Source organism: Panthera onca, chromosome E2 (genome assembly GCF_046562875.1).
Source record: "Panthera onca isolate mPanOnc1 chromosome E2, mPanOnc1 haplotype 2, whole genome shotgun sequence".
Classification (NCBI taxonomy): domain Eukaryota; kingdom Metazoa; phylum Chordata; class Mammalia; order Carnivora; family Felidae; genus Panthera; species Panthera onca.
The window spans coordinates 43,023,756-43,041,766 of NC_138353.1; the positions used below are offsets into that span (position 1 = coordinate 43,023,756).

An 18,011-nucleotide genomic window follows, 5' to 3' on the forward strand; every position below is an offset into this window, starting at 1 on the left:
CATGACCCCCTTCTCTGTTACTTTAGAAAAAGCCACTTCCCTGGGGACTTCCGTTTATCTGTGAACTGCAATGACAAATGTTTCTCTAGTCTCTGCTCTCGGCCCCTTGGCACTGACTTGAGAAACAAACAAGTCTCTGGTGGGGAGGAGGGGTGGAATACAGGTTGTGCAGGTGCCTGGTTGGGGAAGGAACTGGTTCTCTGCCTTCCTAGGGTTAGTTCCAACTAATCATAAATAAGGTGGTGGAAGCACAGCATTCCCCTTCGTGCACGGCTACTGAACCAGTCTCTCACATGTCCCCCGTCTCCACTAGGGTTGAGAGCTTTCCTAGGCTCAGTCTATGTCCTTTAGTGTATCTTAGCTCCTATTTGTTGAAGGGACTTAACACTTTCTACTTTGGCTGACTTGGACCTCTCAGCAGCACTCCCAGGATAGGTGAGGGCCAGGCTCTGGCCAGGACTGTGGTGTCTGGAGGTTATGTGCACACAGCCTATCCAGTGTTTTAGCTTTTAGGGGGAGGGGGCTTGACAGCTTAACAAGGGAGGTCCCAGATGCACACAAGCAGGACAAATGCAGAGTTTTCACTGGATGAGTAAGAAGCATCTAGTCAGGCAAATTAGTACAGACCTGGGATTTAATAAACAGAAGCTCGGCCTGGGTTTACCAGCCATCCCCAGGAAGCGAATATGTGTGTGTGTGGGTATTGGTGAAGGTGCAAAACTTATGGAAGAACAGGAATACTGAGTCTTGGCAGGAGGGAACGCATGGAACTGCCAGGAAAATATTTTCCTTACCTGTGGTTCACCTGGGTTAGCTGCACAGCATTTACCCAACAGCCCTGACTTAGAAACAGGCCTTACTTTAAATGTTTGTATTGCCCAGGAAACGATGAAAATAAGTGATGAAAGGGCAATGGGTGGGAAGGAAATTATTGACAATCTGGTCACTTAAATCCTGGGGAAAGTTTGGGTGAGCCAGTTCTTTTCTCGTTAATAAAAATTAAACCCTTCGGGGCCCCGCCTGCTGCAAAAAATAAAATAAAACGAACAACAGCAACAACAACAAAAAAAACCCACCGTATGACTAGGTTTTGAAGACCCGAACTGTACAAGATTACTCTTTGTCTCCAGCTGAGCCCCACTTGAGCATTTGAGTCTCCAGCCGAAGGAAAAGCCTCGACTACTCGAAACCAGCTTTGGGCCGGGCTGGGCGCATGAACGTTGGGACAGCAGAAACTATGGCTTTTGCCCTGGCTAGCTTTAGAGAACCGCTCCGAAGAGTCGAAGTGGTGGCCAGAGCACCGAAGAGGAGGGGAGTTCGGGAGCGGAAACAGCCCAGGGGCCCAGGGAGGGGCGGCTAGGCCTGCTTGGGGCCTGGCCAGGCACGGAGGCGGGGCCCACTCCAAAAGACCGCGCAACTTGGGCGGGGCCAGACCAGCTGGGACCTGGCGACAACTGAGCCCTGACCCTTGCCTGGCGCCAACCTCGGGTGTTCCAGAGGCTTCCGCTAGACCACAATTCTCAGGGGCTCGCCCTGGCAGCCTCCCTCCCTGGCTTAGCCTCACCTCCCGCGCTGAGGGCTGTGTCTGGTCCCCAGCGCATAGCACACTGGGAACTGTAGTTTTCTCCTGGCGCACCTACGCCAGAAAGGAGGTCGGGGGAACTGCGTTTCCCAGAGTGCAGCGGGGTGGCGAGGGAAGGCAGGGGGGAAGGGACAGTCGGTCGCAGACCGCGCTGGGTTGCCGCCGCCGCCGCCGCCGCTGCCGCCATCGTGCCAGCCCCTCGGGTGAGTGTCGGGGCTAGCGCGCCGGGGCGGGGGCTAGGCCGCTAGAGCCGCGCTCTGGGCCGCCTGGAGCCTCCGCTACCAGTCTCCGGGCGCCCCCCCCCCCACCCCCACCGGCGGCCCAAAGCCGCGCGGGGACGGGGCCATGTGTCGCGCGCGGCTCCGCCTCCCGCCGGTCCTCTGAGGCGGCGGCCGAGGGGAACACAGAGACAGGCGCCTATCCGGCAGTGTGGTGCCTATAGCGGGTTCAGCGGACTGCGCTGTGGCCAGGCCTTTTTTTCTCTGGTCCAGACCACCCGGATGGGGCTCTCCGGGCCCCGCCCCGTCTGGCCTAGCCCGGCCTGCCCGAGTCCCGTAAGCTCTGCAGGCAGGCTAGCGGGACGACCCCAGCCCCACGTCCTGCCACCCGCCAGCGAAGGATCCGGGGATGGGCAAGCGCCACCCGGCCCGCTCCGGAGTCAGCATTGGGTAAGGGCGCTTTCCTGCCGCAGCCCGGGATTAGGGCTCCCATCCGTTTCCCGACCATAGCAAGGCTAGGATATAGGTGAACGCTGCTCCCCTGCTTGTCTGCACGTTGGGAGTGCACAAAACCTAACTCCCACTCTGTGGAACTCATGCGTAGGTTCCTGCGTGGAGAGTAGGGTCAGGGAATCTGGAGCGAGAGGGTTCCATGTGGGACTTAACCCTCCTCCAGCCTTGGAGGATCTGGCCTGATGCGAGGAAGCGGCTCTGGACTGGTAGGCTCAGACCCCGCCCTTCTATCAGAGACCAGGCCTCAGCTGTGGGTGGGTTGGCCGGCTGTGTTAGTGGAGGAGGGGAGGAAAAAGCCTAGGAGGTGAGGTTGGATATGAGAGCCCCCAACACGTTATTAGACCTGCTCCAGTGCATTCTAATCCTCACATCTGCCCTTTCCAGTCATTTTCCCTCTTCCCCAGAGGAGAATGATTCCGTAAGGTTGGTGGTGATAAGGTTGGATTTAATGGAGGGGAAAGTAGGATTCAGACCTGAAGTCCATAAGCCCAGTGCCAAATAAGAGACTGGGCTTGAGGTGACATTGGCGGTGAGCACATTTGGGCCGCGGGGCTCAGATTCAGATTCTGGGGCTCTTCTGAAGCGTGGGTGGGAGAACTAGAGTTGAAAGTTGCAGAAAGTCAGGCTTCTCTCACATGCTTGCTCACTTCTCACCAGGTGGAGTAACCTGTTTACAGGCAGGAGGCTGGTTGAACCTTGAGAAATTGCCTTCATTGATGAATCCAATGACCCCCTTGAGTCCTGGGAGAAGAGGAGTATCTAGCCTTAGAGTAGTCTTCTGACAGGCTTTGTAAAGGTATTTCTGATTGAGTGATGATATATTAAGAGACCAGTCCAGAGAGGACCATGGGATTTTGGGAAGAGACAGCTTGTCGAGTCTTGATTCCTCTGACCCAGTATAGCTTCTGAGCTATAGTTTTTGTGAGGATTAAAGAAGCAGCTACGTCTCCGTAGGCCTGGCCTCAGCAGCAAGCAGATCTCTTAAGAAAGTTGAGTTAGGCCCATGATGCAGGAAGCCAACACCGCTGGACTTTTCTTTTTTTTTTCCTTGAGTATTTCCCCGGGTGATATTTTTCTGGTCATTGGGCTCTAGCTTTGGCAGTTTTTCTGCAGTTGAATTGCTTTGTCTAGTCATTCTCCCTGATTAAGGAGAACAGGCAAAGATCTGTCCTGATCTCCTGATTCCCTTCCCTCTGTACTCAAACCTCCTAGTCCACATGCTGGCCCATAAACATGTGGAAGTCAGGTTCATTCAGCAAGCTCAGGAGAGGTCTGGTTTGCTAGTGGACATGGGCAAGAAAAAGGGACTGCCCTAAGAACATACACAGGATCCCTCTGATAGAATCTCTTAGTACTAGAGACAGCTGTTTCAAGACCCTCTGAAGATTGTCAGGATTCCTTTTGTCTAGGACACAGGTTTCACGTGAGGTAGGCTTACTGCTATGGATCAGTTTGCACATTCCAAGGCCCTAAGTGACTTTATGATAATGGTTTTCTTCAGGGTCAAAAAGATACCATTCCTTCTTGAAGATTACCCAGTAGGAGGAAGAATTCCGGTTTCTCCATCATTCCAATCCTAGAAGTTTTCTATAACTTCTGTGTCTGGGCTTAACTAGCCATTACCCGGCATCCTGACCCCCAGAAGTCCTTGATCTTTCTGGAATTTGGCAGGCCATCTGTATCTCAGAGATAAGAAGAGAATCCTGAGATTCTCCAGAATCTGTCTGCACCTTCTATTCACGTAGGGCTGACTTGGAAGTGGAGTTTGGCATGAAGCAGTCGAGATGTGGCTGCATAATCATGGGGGCAGGGTGTGAGGATGCCTAGGTTCTCAACTCTAAACTAGGTCCTTTAGTGACATAGAGTGCACTTCTCCTTTTTTTTTTTAAGTTTTTATTTATTTTGAGAGAGAAAGAGCACGCATGTGTGCAGATGGAGGGGCAGAGAGAGAGGGAGAGAAAGAATCCCAAGCAGGTTCCACTCTCAGCATGACTCGAGGCTGTATCTCATGACTGCAAGATCATGACCTGAGCTGATGTCAAGAATCGGATGCCTAGCCAACTGAACTATCCAGGAGCCCCTGCACCTCTCCTCTCTGAGCCACATCTCACTTTAAAAAAAAAAAATATTGTTTATTTTTGAGAGAGAGACAGTGCATGCAAGTACAAGTGGGGGAGGGGCAGAGAGAGAGGGAGACACAGAATCTGAAGCAGGCTCCAGGCTCTGGGCTGTCAGCACAGACCCTGATGCGGGGCTTGAACCCATGAACCGTGAGATCATGACCTGAGCCAAAGTTGGACACTTAACCGACTGAGCCACCCAGGTGCCCCTGAGCCATATCTCACTTTATTCCGCTGTCTAATTTTAGAACTGGAAGACACCTTATATTAAAATATTCTAGGATTCCTCTACTGGAACATTAGTATCTTTCTTGGAACTTTCTTTTCCTTTCTCACCAATGATTAGTATTATTCAGCAACCATTCTTTGGCCCTTTTTGTGTAATAGGCTCTGAGCTGAAACTGAAGGTAGCAAAATGAGCCCTACCCAGTCCTGGTGCTGGGGAAAGGAGGAAATGTTACTATTACATACTTAGGGCTAACGTTACTATTATGTACTTAGGGTCTTTTGGCACAGAAGAAGGGGCTAGAGCACAGATGAAGAAAGGCTGTTAGTGAGCCTACTCTCCTCTCTGCTTCCAGCAGGAACCGTAGAGCAAGGCATTCTTCCACTGATGGGTGCAGGAAGGTCTGGGGTCCCTTGAGCAATGCTGTCACCACTCCAGATTGCTGTGGCTTTTGGGTCTAGCTGCTGTCTTCTACAGCCTGCTTCTCTGTCCCAGGGGTCTCTGCTGGGCATTCTCCCACTGTCTGGGACTCTCACCAGCATTTTGTGGTCTTCCCATTCCCTGAGTGGAGCCTGGGTGTGTGGCTTCTGCCCCTTTCAGTAAGACCCTCTCAGGTCACTTTTTTTCAAATGCCCAGTGCTCCTGAATGGTACCCATGAGGACATCTGCCCAGAGTGAGAAACAGAGCTGCCCACCCCCCAGAGATAAAAGGGAATAGTCCTTTTGGAGAGAGGGGATCCAAAAACGTTTCCGCAGGATGGACATTGAAAGTTGAGCAGGATTTCTAAAGAGCAGGGGTTGAACTGAACCTCCTCATGGAGATTTTTTTTTTATTTAATTTTTGCTGATGGGCCCTCTGAGAATGTGTATTTGAGGTTGGATTTGAATTGGCTATCCCTTCCCTGGCTTTGAGACTTTCTTGCTTTGACCATATGTGATAAGAATTCCTGAATCGCTCCCTGAGGGAGTCAGCAGTGTGTGGGTTATCCCTGGAGTGACTTCCAGGCCCACGTGATATGATCATTTTGGTCAGCATCCTGGGCACCAGGTTTGTGTGGCATCATCCTCCTTCTCATCCTGTCAGCTAGAATGTGTCTTCCTAGGAAGAATCCTTTGTGCAGGTCTGGCTGTGACTGTGGAAGTGTCTTAGTGGCCAGGGAAGAACACTGGAGGGCTGGGGGTGGCCCTGCTCACTGGTCCTGGGTCTCCCACCACCACCTGACCTGCTATGGCTTTCTTTCACTGCCCTGGGTCTTACTCCTTATCTGTTTGTGGTACCTGCTATGTGCCGACTCCCTAAGTCCCTAGAGTGGAGAGGAGCTACCCCTGAGAAGGAGAACCTCCTCCTCATGAGAGTGGTATTTTTGAGGTGCCTGGGAACTCAGGACTGTTTGCTTCAGTAAACTGAGGAAATTCTGGGATGTTTTTTTCTTTTTTCTTTCTCTTTCCTTCTTTCTTTCTCTCTTTCTTTAATGTTTATTTATTTTTGAGAGAAAGAGTGAGAGAGAAAGAGAGAGGGAAACAGAGGATCCAAAGCAGGCTCCACGCTCACAGCATAGAGCCCGATGTGGGGCTCGAACTCATGAACTGTGAGATCATGGCCTGAGCTGAAGTTGAACCCTCAACCGACTGAGCCACCCAGGCACCCCTGGAATGTGTTTCTTAAAGCCTCTGATACTTCAGAGCCACTGGGTCTCACCAGGGCAGAGACTGCTGCCCCCTGGAGTGATGTCTGTGTGTAGAGACATTGGTTCCATTTGCAGAGGTGGTTTTACACCCAGGCGAACGCAAGTACTCACTTGTCCCTATGGTATAGTCCTACTTTGACCAGTTGAGCATGCACTGAGGGTCTTTCTGTACTGAGGGGAATGGAATTTGTTGATTTCAGAGGGCAAGAAAAGGCCTGGGCTCCATTCCTCAGCACTTCATTTGTTACCTCTACACTTTATGCTACTTGACATTGGCTCACAGCTGTTCTAGTCCAAGCCAGTTTTGTGGATATCTTAATGCTGGCTATGCCAGCGGTCCTATGTAGTCTTGAATTTTTACCTCTTGGAGTCCTGGTTTCTGCATCTATAAAATGATGGTAATCATACTAGCTTTGCAGCTGTGAGGCTCAAATGAGAGAACACATGTAACTGTTTTTTTTTACGTTTATTTTTTTTATTTTTGAGAGAGAGACAGACCGTGAGTGGGGGAGGGGCAGAGAGCTAGAGAGACACAGAATCCGAAGCAGGCTCCAGGCTCTGAGCTGTCAGCACAGAGCCTGACATGGAGCTCAAACCTACAAACTGTGAGACCATGACCTGAGCTGAAGTTGGACGCTCAACTGACTGAGACACCCAGGAGCCCTCACATGTAACTGTTTTGCTTACAGAAGAAGTCATTCCATTCAGCACTCCAGAGACTCCGTGTTCATCCCTTTATTCCTCTGCTCACCTCAGTCTCAGAGAGTCATGGCAGTATTAGCCAGGCATGGTGGTAGCAGACCATGGGGGTGGTCACTTAGGGGCTTTAGGCCCAACTGGGGAGCCAAGTCCATGTATACTTGACAAGTAAGTTCATGGCCTGGGGTTCAGTTCATGGATGGGAGCTGTCTAGGACAGGGTCCCTAGAAATCTCTGGGTCATGTGGGAAAGGGAGGCTACTTAGGGTCTGAGTAAGTACAGAGCAGAGGGACCAGAATGCAGATCTCAGGAATTAGCTTCTGGGCCGGCCAGGGTATCCTGAAGGTTCTGGATCCCTCCTCCAGGCCAAAGAGGAGGAAAAGGCCCTCACTGGAGGCACTTAGGCCTTAGGGGTCTGCCCCAGGAAAGGGTTCTGTCCTGGCCAGCCATTCCAGCACTAGACCTTGGCTGATTTCTCTCCAGACTTCAGGCAGGGGAATGGTGGACTAGGCAGTTGGGAGTCCTGGATTGAGGCTGTTCCATGGTGTGGTATCTTTGCAGGAGGCTGAGGTAACCACCTTCTTTCTAGTTCTTGACCTCAGTGTTCACTTAGGACCTGACTGACTCCTTGCAGCTGGGTCTTCCTTTATACCCTCAGTTGATTACCCCTAACATCCCCAATTACTGGTGAGGAAACAGGGTCAAAGGGTCATACAACAAGGGAGAGGAGGAATAGGCTAGAGGCCAAGCCTTTGAGGGTGTGGTTGTGTGCCTGCTGTTGAGCCACAGCTGACCTTCTTTCAGGTGACCAGGGCTTTGGGAATAAGTGAGGGGGTTGGGCCAAGCCCTCCAATAGACAGATGACTGGGTAGTTGACAAAGGACTGTTTCCTGATGACTTAGACAGAAGGCGCAGGTAGAGAGGAGGTGGGCCACTTAAATTCGGCAGGGTTCACCCAGAATTTGCTCCTCCTCCAGAGAAGGAGAGCTGGGCCAGGCACCATGGCAACAGGGATGCCCGGGTCAGGGAGACAGATCATAAACAAATATGTTAAGTGTGACAATCTCATTCAGTGATAAGTGCTAAGAAAACAATACTAGATGGTGAAATGAGTGACCAGTTACTTTAGACTGAACGGACAGAGAAGGTGTCTGTGAGGAGGTGACATTTGAGCTGACACATATGTGACAAGGAGCAGACAAATGAAGATCCAGGGAGAATAGTGATCTGGGTAGAAGGATCAACAGTTGCAAAGCTCTTGGGTGAGAACAGGCTCAGCATGTTCCAGGAACAGGGACATGCCCAGACCGGCAGTAGAGGAGGGGCGAGGGGTGGGTTGGGTGGCAGATGAGGTTGGACAGCCAGGAGGGCAGGTCACCCAGGGGCCTTGAAGGCAGTCTAAGTGGTTGAGACTGTCAGTGGAGAATGGGAGGGAAGTCACTGGAGGGCCATAGGATGTATGAGAGTAAAGGCCACGGTTGATGCTGACTTCAAGGATCCCCCTAGAAGCTTGGTGTATCTGCTGACATGCCCTGCAGGCCTTGGTGATGGGTGCTCAAAAAAAGACAAACATGGGTCTTTCTCTGTATCAGTCTGGAGTTTGGAACATCCTCTTCCCCATCACTCTCCTGCCCCCAGCCCTGCCCCAGGTCCAGCTAGGCCAGGATCTCTGACTTGCTGACTTGCTAGAACTGGGCTGTGACTTTGCACGTTTGGGAAAACTGTGAGATCATCCCCCATGAAAACGCCTTTTGTTTGGGTTTGGTGTGGAAGTCTGCCTGGTGCCTTTGTTTGGAGGCAGAAGCCCTGGTTCAGGCCTGTCTTGCCCTCTCTGAGAAAGTCAAGGTTAGAGGTCAGGGCTTCGGTGCTATGTGCCCAGGAGCACCTCTCTCACTGGGTGGTCTACTCATTTTTACCTCCAATCTATTGTCTCTGGGAGTCCTGGCTCTGGAGTCCACTAAACCTGGTTCCATCTAGTTCCACCACCCATTAGGCTTATGGCCTTGAACAAGTTAGCTAACCTTTCTGAGCTTCATTTTGCTTATCTCTAATGTGGGAATCAAGTCATAGGGTGTTAGGACCAAATGCATGTAAAGCCTTTAGCACACGTCTATACCTAATACGTACTAGTAAAAATGAGATGTTATCAGGTAGACACTGCTATTTAAGTTTTGTCACTGGAGGGGCACCTGGGTGGCTCAGTCAGTTGAGCGTCCGACTTCAGCTCAGGTCATGATCTCACAGTTCATGGGTTCGAGCCCCGCGTCTGGCTCTGTGCTGACAGCTCAGAGCTCGGAGCCTGCTTCCGATTCTGTGTCTCCCTCTCTCTCTGCCCCTCCCCCACTCACACTCTGTCTCTCTCCTTCAAAAATAAAAAAAAACTTTAAAAAAATTTTAAAAAGTTTTGTCACTGGAAACACTGACCCAGAATTTGAAGATAAAAATGAAAATTTTCTGTTGTCTAATGGGGTCTTCTGGGCAAAAGATTTTTTTTTTTTTTTTTTTTTTTTTTTGGGCAAAAGATTTTAACCTGGGATCTTTGACAGCCTCAGGGAGTCTGAACAATCTGAAATTATTCGCAAGGCTGGGACATCCCTACCTCTGTGCAAATTTATTGGGAGAGGGTCACAGTTTTTGAGACATTCTTAGAGGGTCTTTGCACCCACAGAGACCTAAAGGTGAGTGAAGGCTGATGCTCAGTGGGCGAGAGGTCATCGAGGTCATTTCTGCTCCTCGAGGAGCCTGGCCTCACTCAGCCTGCGGACTGTTGGGGTGAAGCAGGAGATGGCGTGGTCAGCGGTCCTCTTGGAAGAACTGTAGGAGAAGCCGTCATGAAGGTCAGTCCCCAACCTGATATGAGGCTGCTTCTGAGCCTTGGCATTTTTCTTTTTAGACTGTTCTTTCTGCAGTATATGTATTAGAATCAAGGTCAGGGCTTGCTGGCCATCCTGGGGAACATCCTCCCAGCTTGGCCCAGACCCATCCCTGTGTTGCTTGGGATGAGGGGGGGGACTTTGCTCCCTGCTTCTTTTTCTGGATGCAGGAATGCTGCCTCCCAGCCAAGAGTTGAAAGCTTTATGGGAGATTTGGAGTCAAACTGTAAATCCTGTAGTTTGCTGAGCCACACTTTGTGCTAAGGGATTGGGGTGGGATGGAGTGGGTGTGGCAGGAACCACACTGGAATCCTCCCAGCCCAGAGCCATAATGTTTAGGCAGAGGAGTGAGCCCTGGCTGTGTTAATATGGTTTTGCACATGGGGTTGGGGTCAACATATGAGTCTGGGAAGGAGGACCCAAATAGATGGAATCTGAGGGAAGAGTAGGAACTTGACCAGACAGATGAGAGGAGGGAGGACATCCCAGTAGGGGGACTCATAGGGTGAGGGTGGGGCAAAAATCAGTGAGCAAGCACTGAGTGAGTTCTGTTCTATTTGTGTGTGAGCTGGATGGAGGTAGGACAGAATGCTAGGGAGACAGGGACAGGTATGGATGCACATCTGTGGAGTTTCAAGATTTAATCCAAAGGTGAGGCTGTTGTACAGAAGAGACATGGCCAGCTTTGTGGTTTAGAGCTCAGGGGCACATATTTAGCAGAAAGAAAGCGCTGACTTCAACCAGAGGACCCAGTATAAGCCCTGATGTACTAGATGGACTTGGGGCAAGACATATCACTAAACCTCAGTTTTCCCACCTGTAAAGTGGGATGACAATGGAATCTGACCACATGGCTACCATGATCAGTACCTGGAAATAAACATATCAGGGTCAAACAGGCCAAGAACAAGGTTGGTATTGGCTTCAGGGACCCTATTTGGAAAAGGCCTCAGTCTACATAGTTTTGAAGGTTCCTTCTCACACTTTCTGGTACCCCCAAGCAGTCTCATTCTTTAGGAAAACACACTTTGCCCTGCCCCACTGGACCAAAGTGTCTTTCTGTCCCTTTATCTGTCCACTCTCTTCACTCCACCACTACTTCTGCCAAGTAGTTTTTGTATTGGCAAGTTAACATACCTTAAGAACAATATTGAAAAAGGAGACACCCCCCCCCCCCCCATACTTCCTCTGCATCACTGTCCTACCACATGGCACCACTTTTCTTGTCTTTGGGTCAGCTTTTACTTAGCCTTATTTTCCCTTACCCTCCATCTCCAGCTTTCCTGTTCCCTGCCCTTATCTCTTTCCTTGTGCCCAGACACATACTTATGCTTTTTCTTCTGATCGGCATACTCTTTCTCCAAGACCTTCCCTGAGGACTGCCCAACCTTGCTGAGGACAGAGGGAGAGATGGCCCTTACCCATTCTTCTAGCTTTCCCTCTGCCCCAGAGCTCTTGGGGTAGGATACCATGGGGCTGGACCACAGTGAATGAGCCAAACATAGTGAATATTAGGTTGGAAGAGGCAGAGATTCGAGATGCAGCAGAGATGGCCGGGAGTGGGGGGGTAGCTACAGTCTGGCCCCTTGGAAATGTGACCATGACAGCAGCTAAGACTAGCTTTTGACCCTATGCTTTTCCCACAAGTTGATTTGTTTCTTGGCAGAGTATAAACTGGGACACACCTTGTATAGCAGGCGTGCCTGGGTCCAGTCTTTCTCTTCTGCTTGTTTTAGACTTTTCTTGGACATTTCTTAGTCATCTTAGCACTGAGCTCCTATTTTTAGTGCCACCACCTCCTTTGGGACCTAAAATAAAGCTGGCTCATCTTCCTGGCCCCTCATTGGCTGAAGTATTGGTCATAGGCTGGGAGATTGGCTGGATTGGGACTAAGCCACTGGCCCTCTACATTATCTATCCCGGCTGGCTCCTCTGGCCTTGGGTGAGGTCATAGGGACTAGAGTGAACTAGCAGGTTCCCTTGGTGAGGCTTCACAACCACTGGCAACATCAGGGTTCCACCCCCTTACAGAGGAGGGAGATAAGGCCCTTCTTGGGGCAATGACTTGCATCAGGTCCCACCACTGTTAATGGTTGTCTGCCATTAACAGACACAACGCAACTCCTCACTGCTTTGGTTCAGAGTCCTGTTGTCAGAAGATGGGGAGGTAGTCAGACACAACTGCAGAACAACATACAAGTCTGCCATTGTGGTATCCTTCAGTGAGATGTGGGCTTCCTATCTGGGAGGGGCCTAGCAAAGCCAGAGTGGCTCTCGTCTACGGCTTGAGTTTTCCTTCTAGCAACCCTTGGAGCTGTGATGTCTATAGCTGGGAGGGGGTCTCCCCACCCCCCCCCCCCCCAAAGACCAGAGAAGGGCAGCCCCTTCCAACGGAGGCAGTGCTGGGATGGGGAGTGTGAAGAGATGATCGCCTCTGTTTCTCTTCCCAGAACCCCTCAGTATTACTCTCTGATTCTTTGAATTCATGTTCCCATCTCTGAAGTGGGTAGGGGTAACCCTGTCATGAAATGAATAGATGTTACCTGTGCTCAAAGAAGTAAACAGCTCCCCTAAGACTAAAATGGAGGATCACTTGCTGTTTTATTGCGAGTGGGGACTTGAGGAGACATCTCCCCCCACTCTCACTGGGTCTTCTTCCGCCTCTTGATATAGCCCTGGGGCAATGTTGATGGGACTAAGGACATTACACAGATATCTGTAATTTCTGACCTGCAAAGTGGGAAGAACAGATTGTTGAGAGAATTAAATGAAAACATGTGGGGAGAGTGTGTGTCATTAGCTCCTTCTTAAAGCCCCACCCCCCATTGGGCATTGAAGGGCTTGCTCTGACTGTCCTGGCTCCACCCTCCGCACCTATCCTATGTGCTCCACATCCCGGGAGCCCCTTTGTTTCATTAGCCAGAGCTCCTCAAAGGAGAGTCTGAGTCTGGTCCACCTCTGGGCTCCCTGCACTGGTCTGTATTGGGAGGGGCCTCCTACCAATTCCCCAGGACCTCTCTATAACAGACCTCACCAAAAGACTCCCTCCTCGAGGAGGCCAGGAGGGGTAGGGGTCAGTGAAGAAACCGCAGCTGGCTACCTCCTGTTCCCTTGGTACCAACACTTCCCTCCATGTCTTGCTGATCTTGCAGGTCTCAGTGAGGCCGGGTGACGCTCCAGAATGGGAGACAAGCCAATTTGGGAGCAGATTGGATCCAGCTTCATTCAACATTACTACCAGTTATTTGATAACGACAGAACCCAACTAGGCGCAATTTATGTAAGTCTCCAGCTCTAGGGCCTGAACAGGATCCCCAAGGGATCAATTCAGATGTTGGGCCAGTGTGTCCAGTTCACAAGTTCTAGCAGCCCTTACCGGATTTGGCTATACTCTTCTATCTAAGCTTCTGTCTGTGGCACAAGGGGCCTGAGGCTTAGCCCAACTACCTGGTCTACACGTTCCCTTCTGTCATCTTCCATAAGAGTAGGGATCCTGTATCCTTGGCAGGTTGTTATGGGCTTGCCATTCCATGGTCCTGAGAGTGCCTCTGGTTCCAGATTGGGCAGCAGCAGACAGATGCTAGGGCTCATGGTGCTTTCTGGAAGTGGCAGGTGTGAGCATCATCAATGCAAAACTGAGTTCTCCTGGAGGTCTTAGGTCCAAGTTTCCTTTTGAGGGCCAAACACCCCTGAATGCTCATGGTAAACAAATGGGGTTAGCCCAGGGAGACTGGTGTGTCTTTAACTCTTCTAGGCAGGCACTTGCTATTTTAATGATCATGTATACCAAGAGCTACTTGTATTTGACCCTGCCAGGACTCAGTCACAGTAATGTGATTGATCAGGCCAGTTCTAGCAGGTCTGTCCAGAATGGAAATGATAGGAGTCATCCAGCATAGCCTGAGAACCTGACTGGGCTGTGGGCAAAGCTCTCTGTGTCTCCAGAAACTCGGGGTCAAGTCTGAAGAAAAGAAAGGGATCTTACCAGTGGAAAGCCAAATCCAGTAAATGCATTATTTGGTTGTCATCATAGAGAGTTTTAAAAACTTGAACTGATATGACTCTGGGATCCTGGCACTTCTGTTTTATTTGCTTCTTAAAATCAATGAAAGCAGCCCTGACCCAGAGAAGAGAGCATGGTCCTAAAAGAATGCTTTATGTATGTCATTTTGTATAATCATCAGCATATGTCTCTTTTAAAGATCAGAAAATAGAAAAATATGTAACTTGCCAAATATTATAGCTGGTAAGTAGCAAAGGCAGTTTTGAGTTCTGCCCCTGAAGTCTATGGCAGGAAAAATATGGAGGGGAGGGGACGAAACTAGTGGGTTGCATGTTGATGTAGGGAGGGTCCCAGGCTAGGCCTTGGGAGGCCTTGTCAGCCTCCATTCTTCCCTCACCTCATGGGTGTCCTTATGGGAGTGGCCTCAGTAGAATTCAGCCTGAGCTCTAGAGATGGTAATTGAACATAGAATGTTTCCAAGTTATTTCTCATGGGCTTCTCTAGTACTGGTGCTGACTGACCACATAGCAGGATGACTTTTGGCTGAGCCTTGACCACATAATAGGCAGCCTAGGGCTCATGCATATCAGAGGCCATATAACTTCTTTGTTTTTGTTTTTTAGTTTATTTACTTATTTTGAGAGAGAGAGAGAGCGGGGAGGGACAGAGAGAGAAGAGAGGGAATCCCAAGCAGGCTCCATGCTATCAGCTCAAAGCCCGACACAGGGGTCTAGCTCATGAATTGTGAGATCATGACCTGACCTGAAATCAAGAGTCAGACACCTAACCAACTGAGCCACCCAGATGCCCCCAGGGGGCATATAACTTCTTGAATAAAAACCAGGAAATGAACTTACTAAATAGGTTTGTATTTTGTTAGCTTTTCAGAGCCTGGGCTCTGGGAAGATAGGGTGTAATTAAAGAGGTTGTTAACAGTGTAAAGTATGGAAACTACCTTCAGTTCCCTTCTTTATAGATAGGGTAATTGAGTTTTGGACTCATTTTTCCAAACAAGGTCCTTTTCAGGGACTCAGAGATATATTCCTTTTTCTCTGAGGCCCTGACCCCATGTTTTCTGGTTTTCAGATTGACGCATCATGCCTTACGTGGGAAGGACAGCAGTTCCAGGGGAAAGCTGCCATTGTGGAGAAGTTGTCTGTAAGTAAAGGCCAGGGTCATGCTGCAAGCAGCTACTTCCCTGCCTTGCTGGCCACAGCCCATCACCCCCTCTTTCTTTTGCAGAGCCTTCCGTTCCAGAAAATCCAGCACAGCATCACGGCGCAGGACCATCAGCCCACGCCAGATAGCTGCATCATCAGCATGGTTGTGGGCCAGCTCAAGGTAATAGTGCTGGTAGGGAGGAGTGGGCAGGCAGAGGAGAGCCCTGCACGCCTGCCTTCCCTGTGATGTGACCTGCTTATCAAGGGACACTCTGTCTAGAGCTATATAATTCAATACAATAACCACTAGTCACATTTTTAAATTATATTTCAATTTTAATGGCAATTTTTAAATTGCATTAATTAAAATGAAAGTTAAAGTGGAGTTCCTCAGCCAAACTAAGTATATTTCAAGTGCTTATAGTCAGTCACTGTGACTTCCTATTGGACAGTGCAGACACAGACTGATTCTGTTGTTACAGAAAGTACTATTGGAGAGTACAGGTTTAGAGCCTTTCTGGAAAAGGGACAAGAGGTATAGGAGCAGGGTGGGGTTGTGGTGCTAAGCTACTGGGCCTTCATACTGCCCTGAGGTATAGGTGGGCTTTCTGTCGGCAGCTGGTCCTAGATGGGCCAGCTGGGTGCTGAGTTGCAATCCCTTGCTGGAGTCCATGTTGCCACTTCCTGAGCTGGCTACTGGCTCCGCCACCTGCTGAGCAAAGCAGATTCCTGGAACTCCTGCTTCTGTTTGCATTCTCCTTTCCTCTTCCAAGACCTATCCTCTTCAAAGCCTTCAGCTCCTCAGTCCCCCAAGAACCCTCGTGGGAACTCCTACCTGTTGTGCTCCAGCAGACTGAAGCCAGATTTTTAATTTCCGAAAAGCTTCTCCTCCTTTCCAAAGCAGGACAGGTTGGCTGCCCGTTGACCAGGTTCCAGTCTCCTGGACCCGTGTCACGGTGGGACTCTGAATAATAGGCCCACATGGCCTTCTCCGTAGGTTAGGTGGGGCCTTCTGGGTTAAATAAAAGGGCAGAAAGAGGGGCCCCATAGGCCTCTGCCATGGGCCCAGAAGGACCTGCCTTGTGGCCTGGACTTTCCTGTCAGTTTTTTCCTGCCTGTCCAACATGCCCTGCCCAGAGTTTGTATTCAGATAGGCCGTTGGGAGTGAAGAGGTCTTTTCAGGGGGCTCGGTGCCTATTTTCCAGGATAGGGTCAGTAAGCATGGCCCATTTCCCACTTGGCTTCAGGTTCATTCTGCTGTTTCTGTCCCAACTCAAGAGTCCCTAAAAGACTGATTTGCCTAATTGCTGATGATAATTCCCAGAAACCCCAGCAATGTTAGAGATAGCACTGGTTAACTGGGCTCCTACCTTAACTATGCTTCATCCTGATCTTCTGCAGTTTGGCTGGAGGTGTCTTGCCTTTTTTTTTTTTCATTGCAAATGTTATATATGACATGACAGGAAACATCACCAGGTGACATTGCTTCGTTTTTGCTCTTTGTTTTGCTCTTTGTTAGAGCTGTGATTACAGTGTGAACTCCATTTTGAGTCTTTTCTCACCTACTTGGCCACAGTCAGTATTAACAGTAGTTTCTCTTAATTGGACTAACTGGTGTAATCAGACGCTAAGATTATTTAGGTTTTAGGTACTGTAAGTTATGCGGTGAGCACTACAGAACTCTTTCAAATTGATCACTGCTTAGAGACATGGGCTCAGAGGCAGGTGTGTTTTCTGCTCTCTTACGGTGGCTAATTGGTGATGTATTCTACAGTTTAAGTGCATGTAACAGTGAGAACTGCCATCTGTAGCCCCTATGTGCCCAGTGCCATGTTTTGTACATTATATCAATTCACATTCATAAATACACTTTGGCTATACTGGGATTTGAGTCCAAGACCGTAGGGCCTGATCTCAAAGTCAGCATTTTTTGTCCTGTTCCCTTGCCACTAAACTCCCTTCCTGTTCCTTGGCCTACTTACTGAATCATTTTTTTTCTCCTCACAGGCTGATGAAGACCCCATCATGGGGTTCCACCAGATGTTCCTATTAAAGAACATCAACGATGCTTGGGTTTGCACCAATGACATGTTCAGGCTTGCCCTGCACAACTTCGGCTGACCTCCTCCCAGCCAGGCACTCATGCTGTTTCCTCCTCCCTCCTCTCCCCAATATTATTCACACTCCTCCAGATGCTCCAAATATCATACACAAATGAGCAGGGCCGCGGTGGGAGCGGGCGCAGTGCGCTGCTGCTACTGGGGTATTGTGCATGATGTTTGGACGCTAGACTAGTTGCATCTGACAGGAGAAGTTTGTGTTGTACCAGCGCATGCCTTGGAAAGACTTAAGTAATGCAAAAGGTTGTTTTTGTTTTGTTTTGTTTTGTTTTTTGTTTTTTAATCTACTGACAAGTTGCTCTAGTAACCCAAAGAAGTGAAGGAGAAAGCAGCTGCCTCACCGCCCAGATATTGATTTGTTCGGATGTTTCAATGCCTCATGATACAATAAAACCACAAAAATTTTCTTAACAGTTTAAATCGTTTTAATGAGTTTAATAGTTGGCTGGGCATCAATAACTACCGTGCCCCATTGTCTCTCTCATGTCTCACCTTCCCACCTCTCCCCCCAACTCAGCAATACATGTTACAAAGAGAAACTGCTGAAGCAGCACTCCCAGATAGCTTCTCTCAGAAGCCTTTAGGGCATAGTATGCCCCACCTCAGCCCACCTGGTCCTGGAAAACTGAGCTGCAGACAGCTTGGGTCTGGCCTGAAGCTTCCCTTGCACTGAAGCCTTTGCAGTCACTTCTGACAACTCCTACATTGGGTAGGTCAGGGCTCTGGTAATAGAGATGATCTAGAATCCCACTGAAAAATGACTCATCAAGCTCAGGAGCTCTGGGCTGAGGGCTCAGCAAAACTACCCT

The 18,011-nt window shown here is 49.6% G+C and overlaps 1 protein-coding gene across 3 annotated transcripts; it reads left to right on the forward strand.

Annotated features, from left to right (window-relative positions):
- The first annotated feature begins 1,658 nt into the window (after positions 1-1,658).
- NUTF2 (nuclear transport factor 2) lies at positions 1,659-17,615 on the forward strand. Of its 3 annotated transcripts, XM_060650418.2 has the most exons (6): positions 1,679-1,785; positions 9,715-9,883; positions 13,072-13,199; positions 15,009-15,080; positions 15,165-15,263; positions 17,090-17,615. In XM_060650418.2, exons 3-6 carry the CDS (start codon positions 13,101-13,103, stop codon positions 17,201-17,203), a joined length of 384 nt encoding a protein of 127 aa, XP_060506401.1. In that variant the 5' UTR covers positions 1,679-1,785; positions 9,715-9,883; positions 13,072-13,100; the 3' UTR covers positions 17,204-17,615. The 3 variants fall into 3 exon arrangements, with proteins under 3 accessions (XP_060506400.1, XP_060506401.1, XP_060506403.1); XM_060650417.2 differs by lacking the exon at positions 9,715-9,883 and having other exon boundaries at positions 1,659-1,785; XM_060650420.2 differs by lacking the exons at positions 1,679-1,785; positions 9,715-9,883 and adding an exon at positions 1,827-2,250.
- Positions 17,616-18,011: the final 396 nt, after the last annotated feature.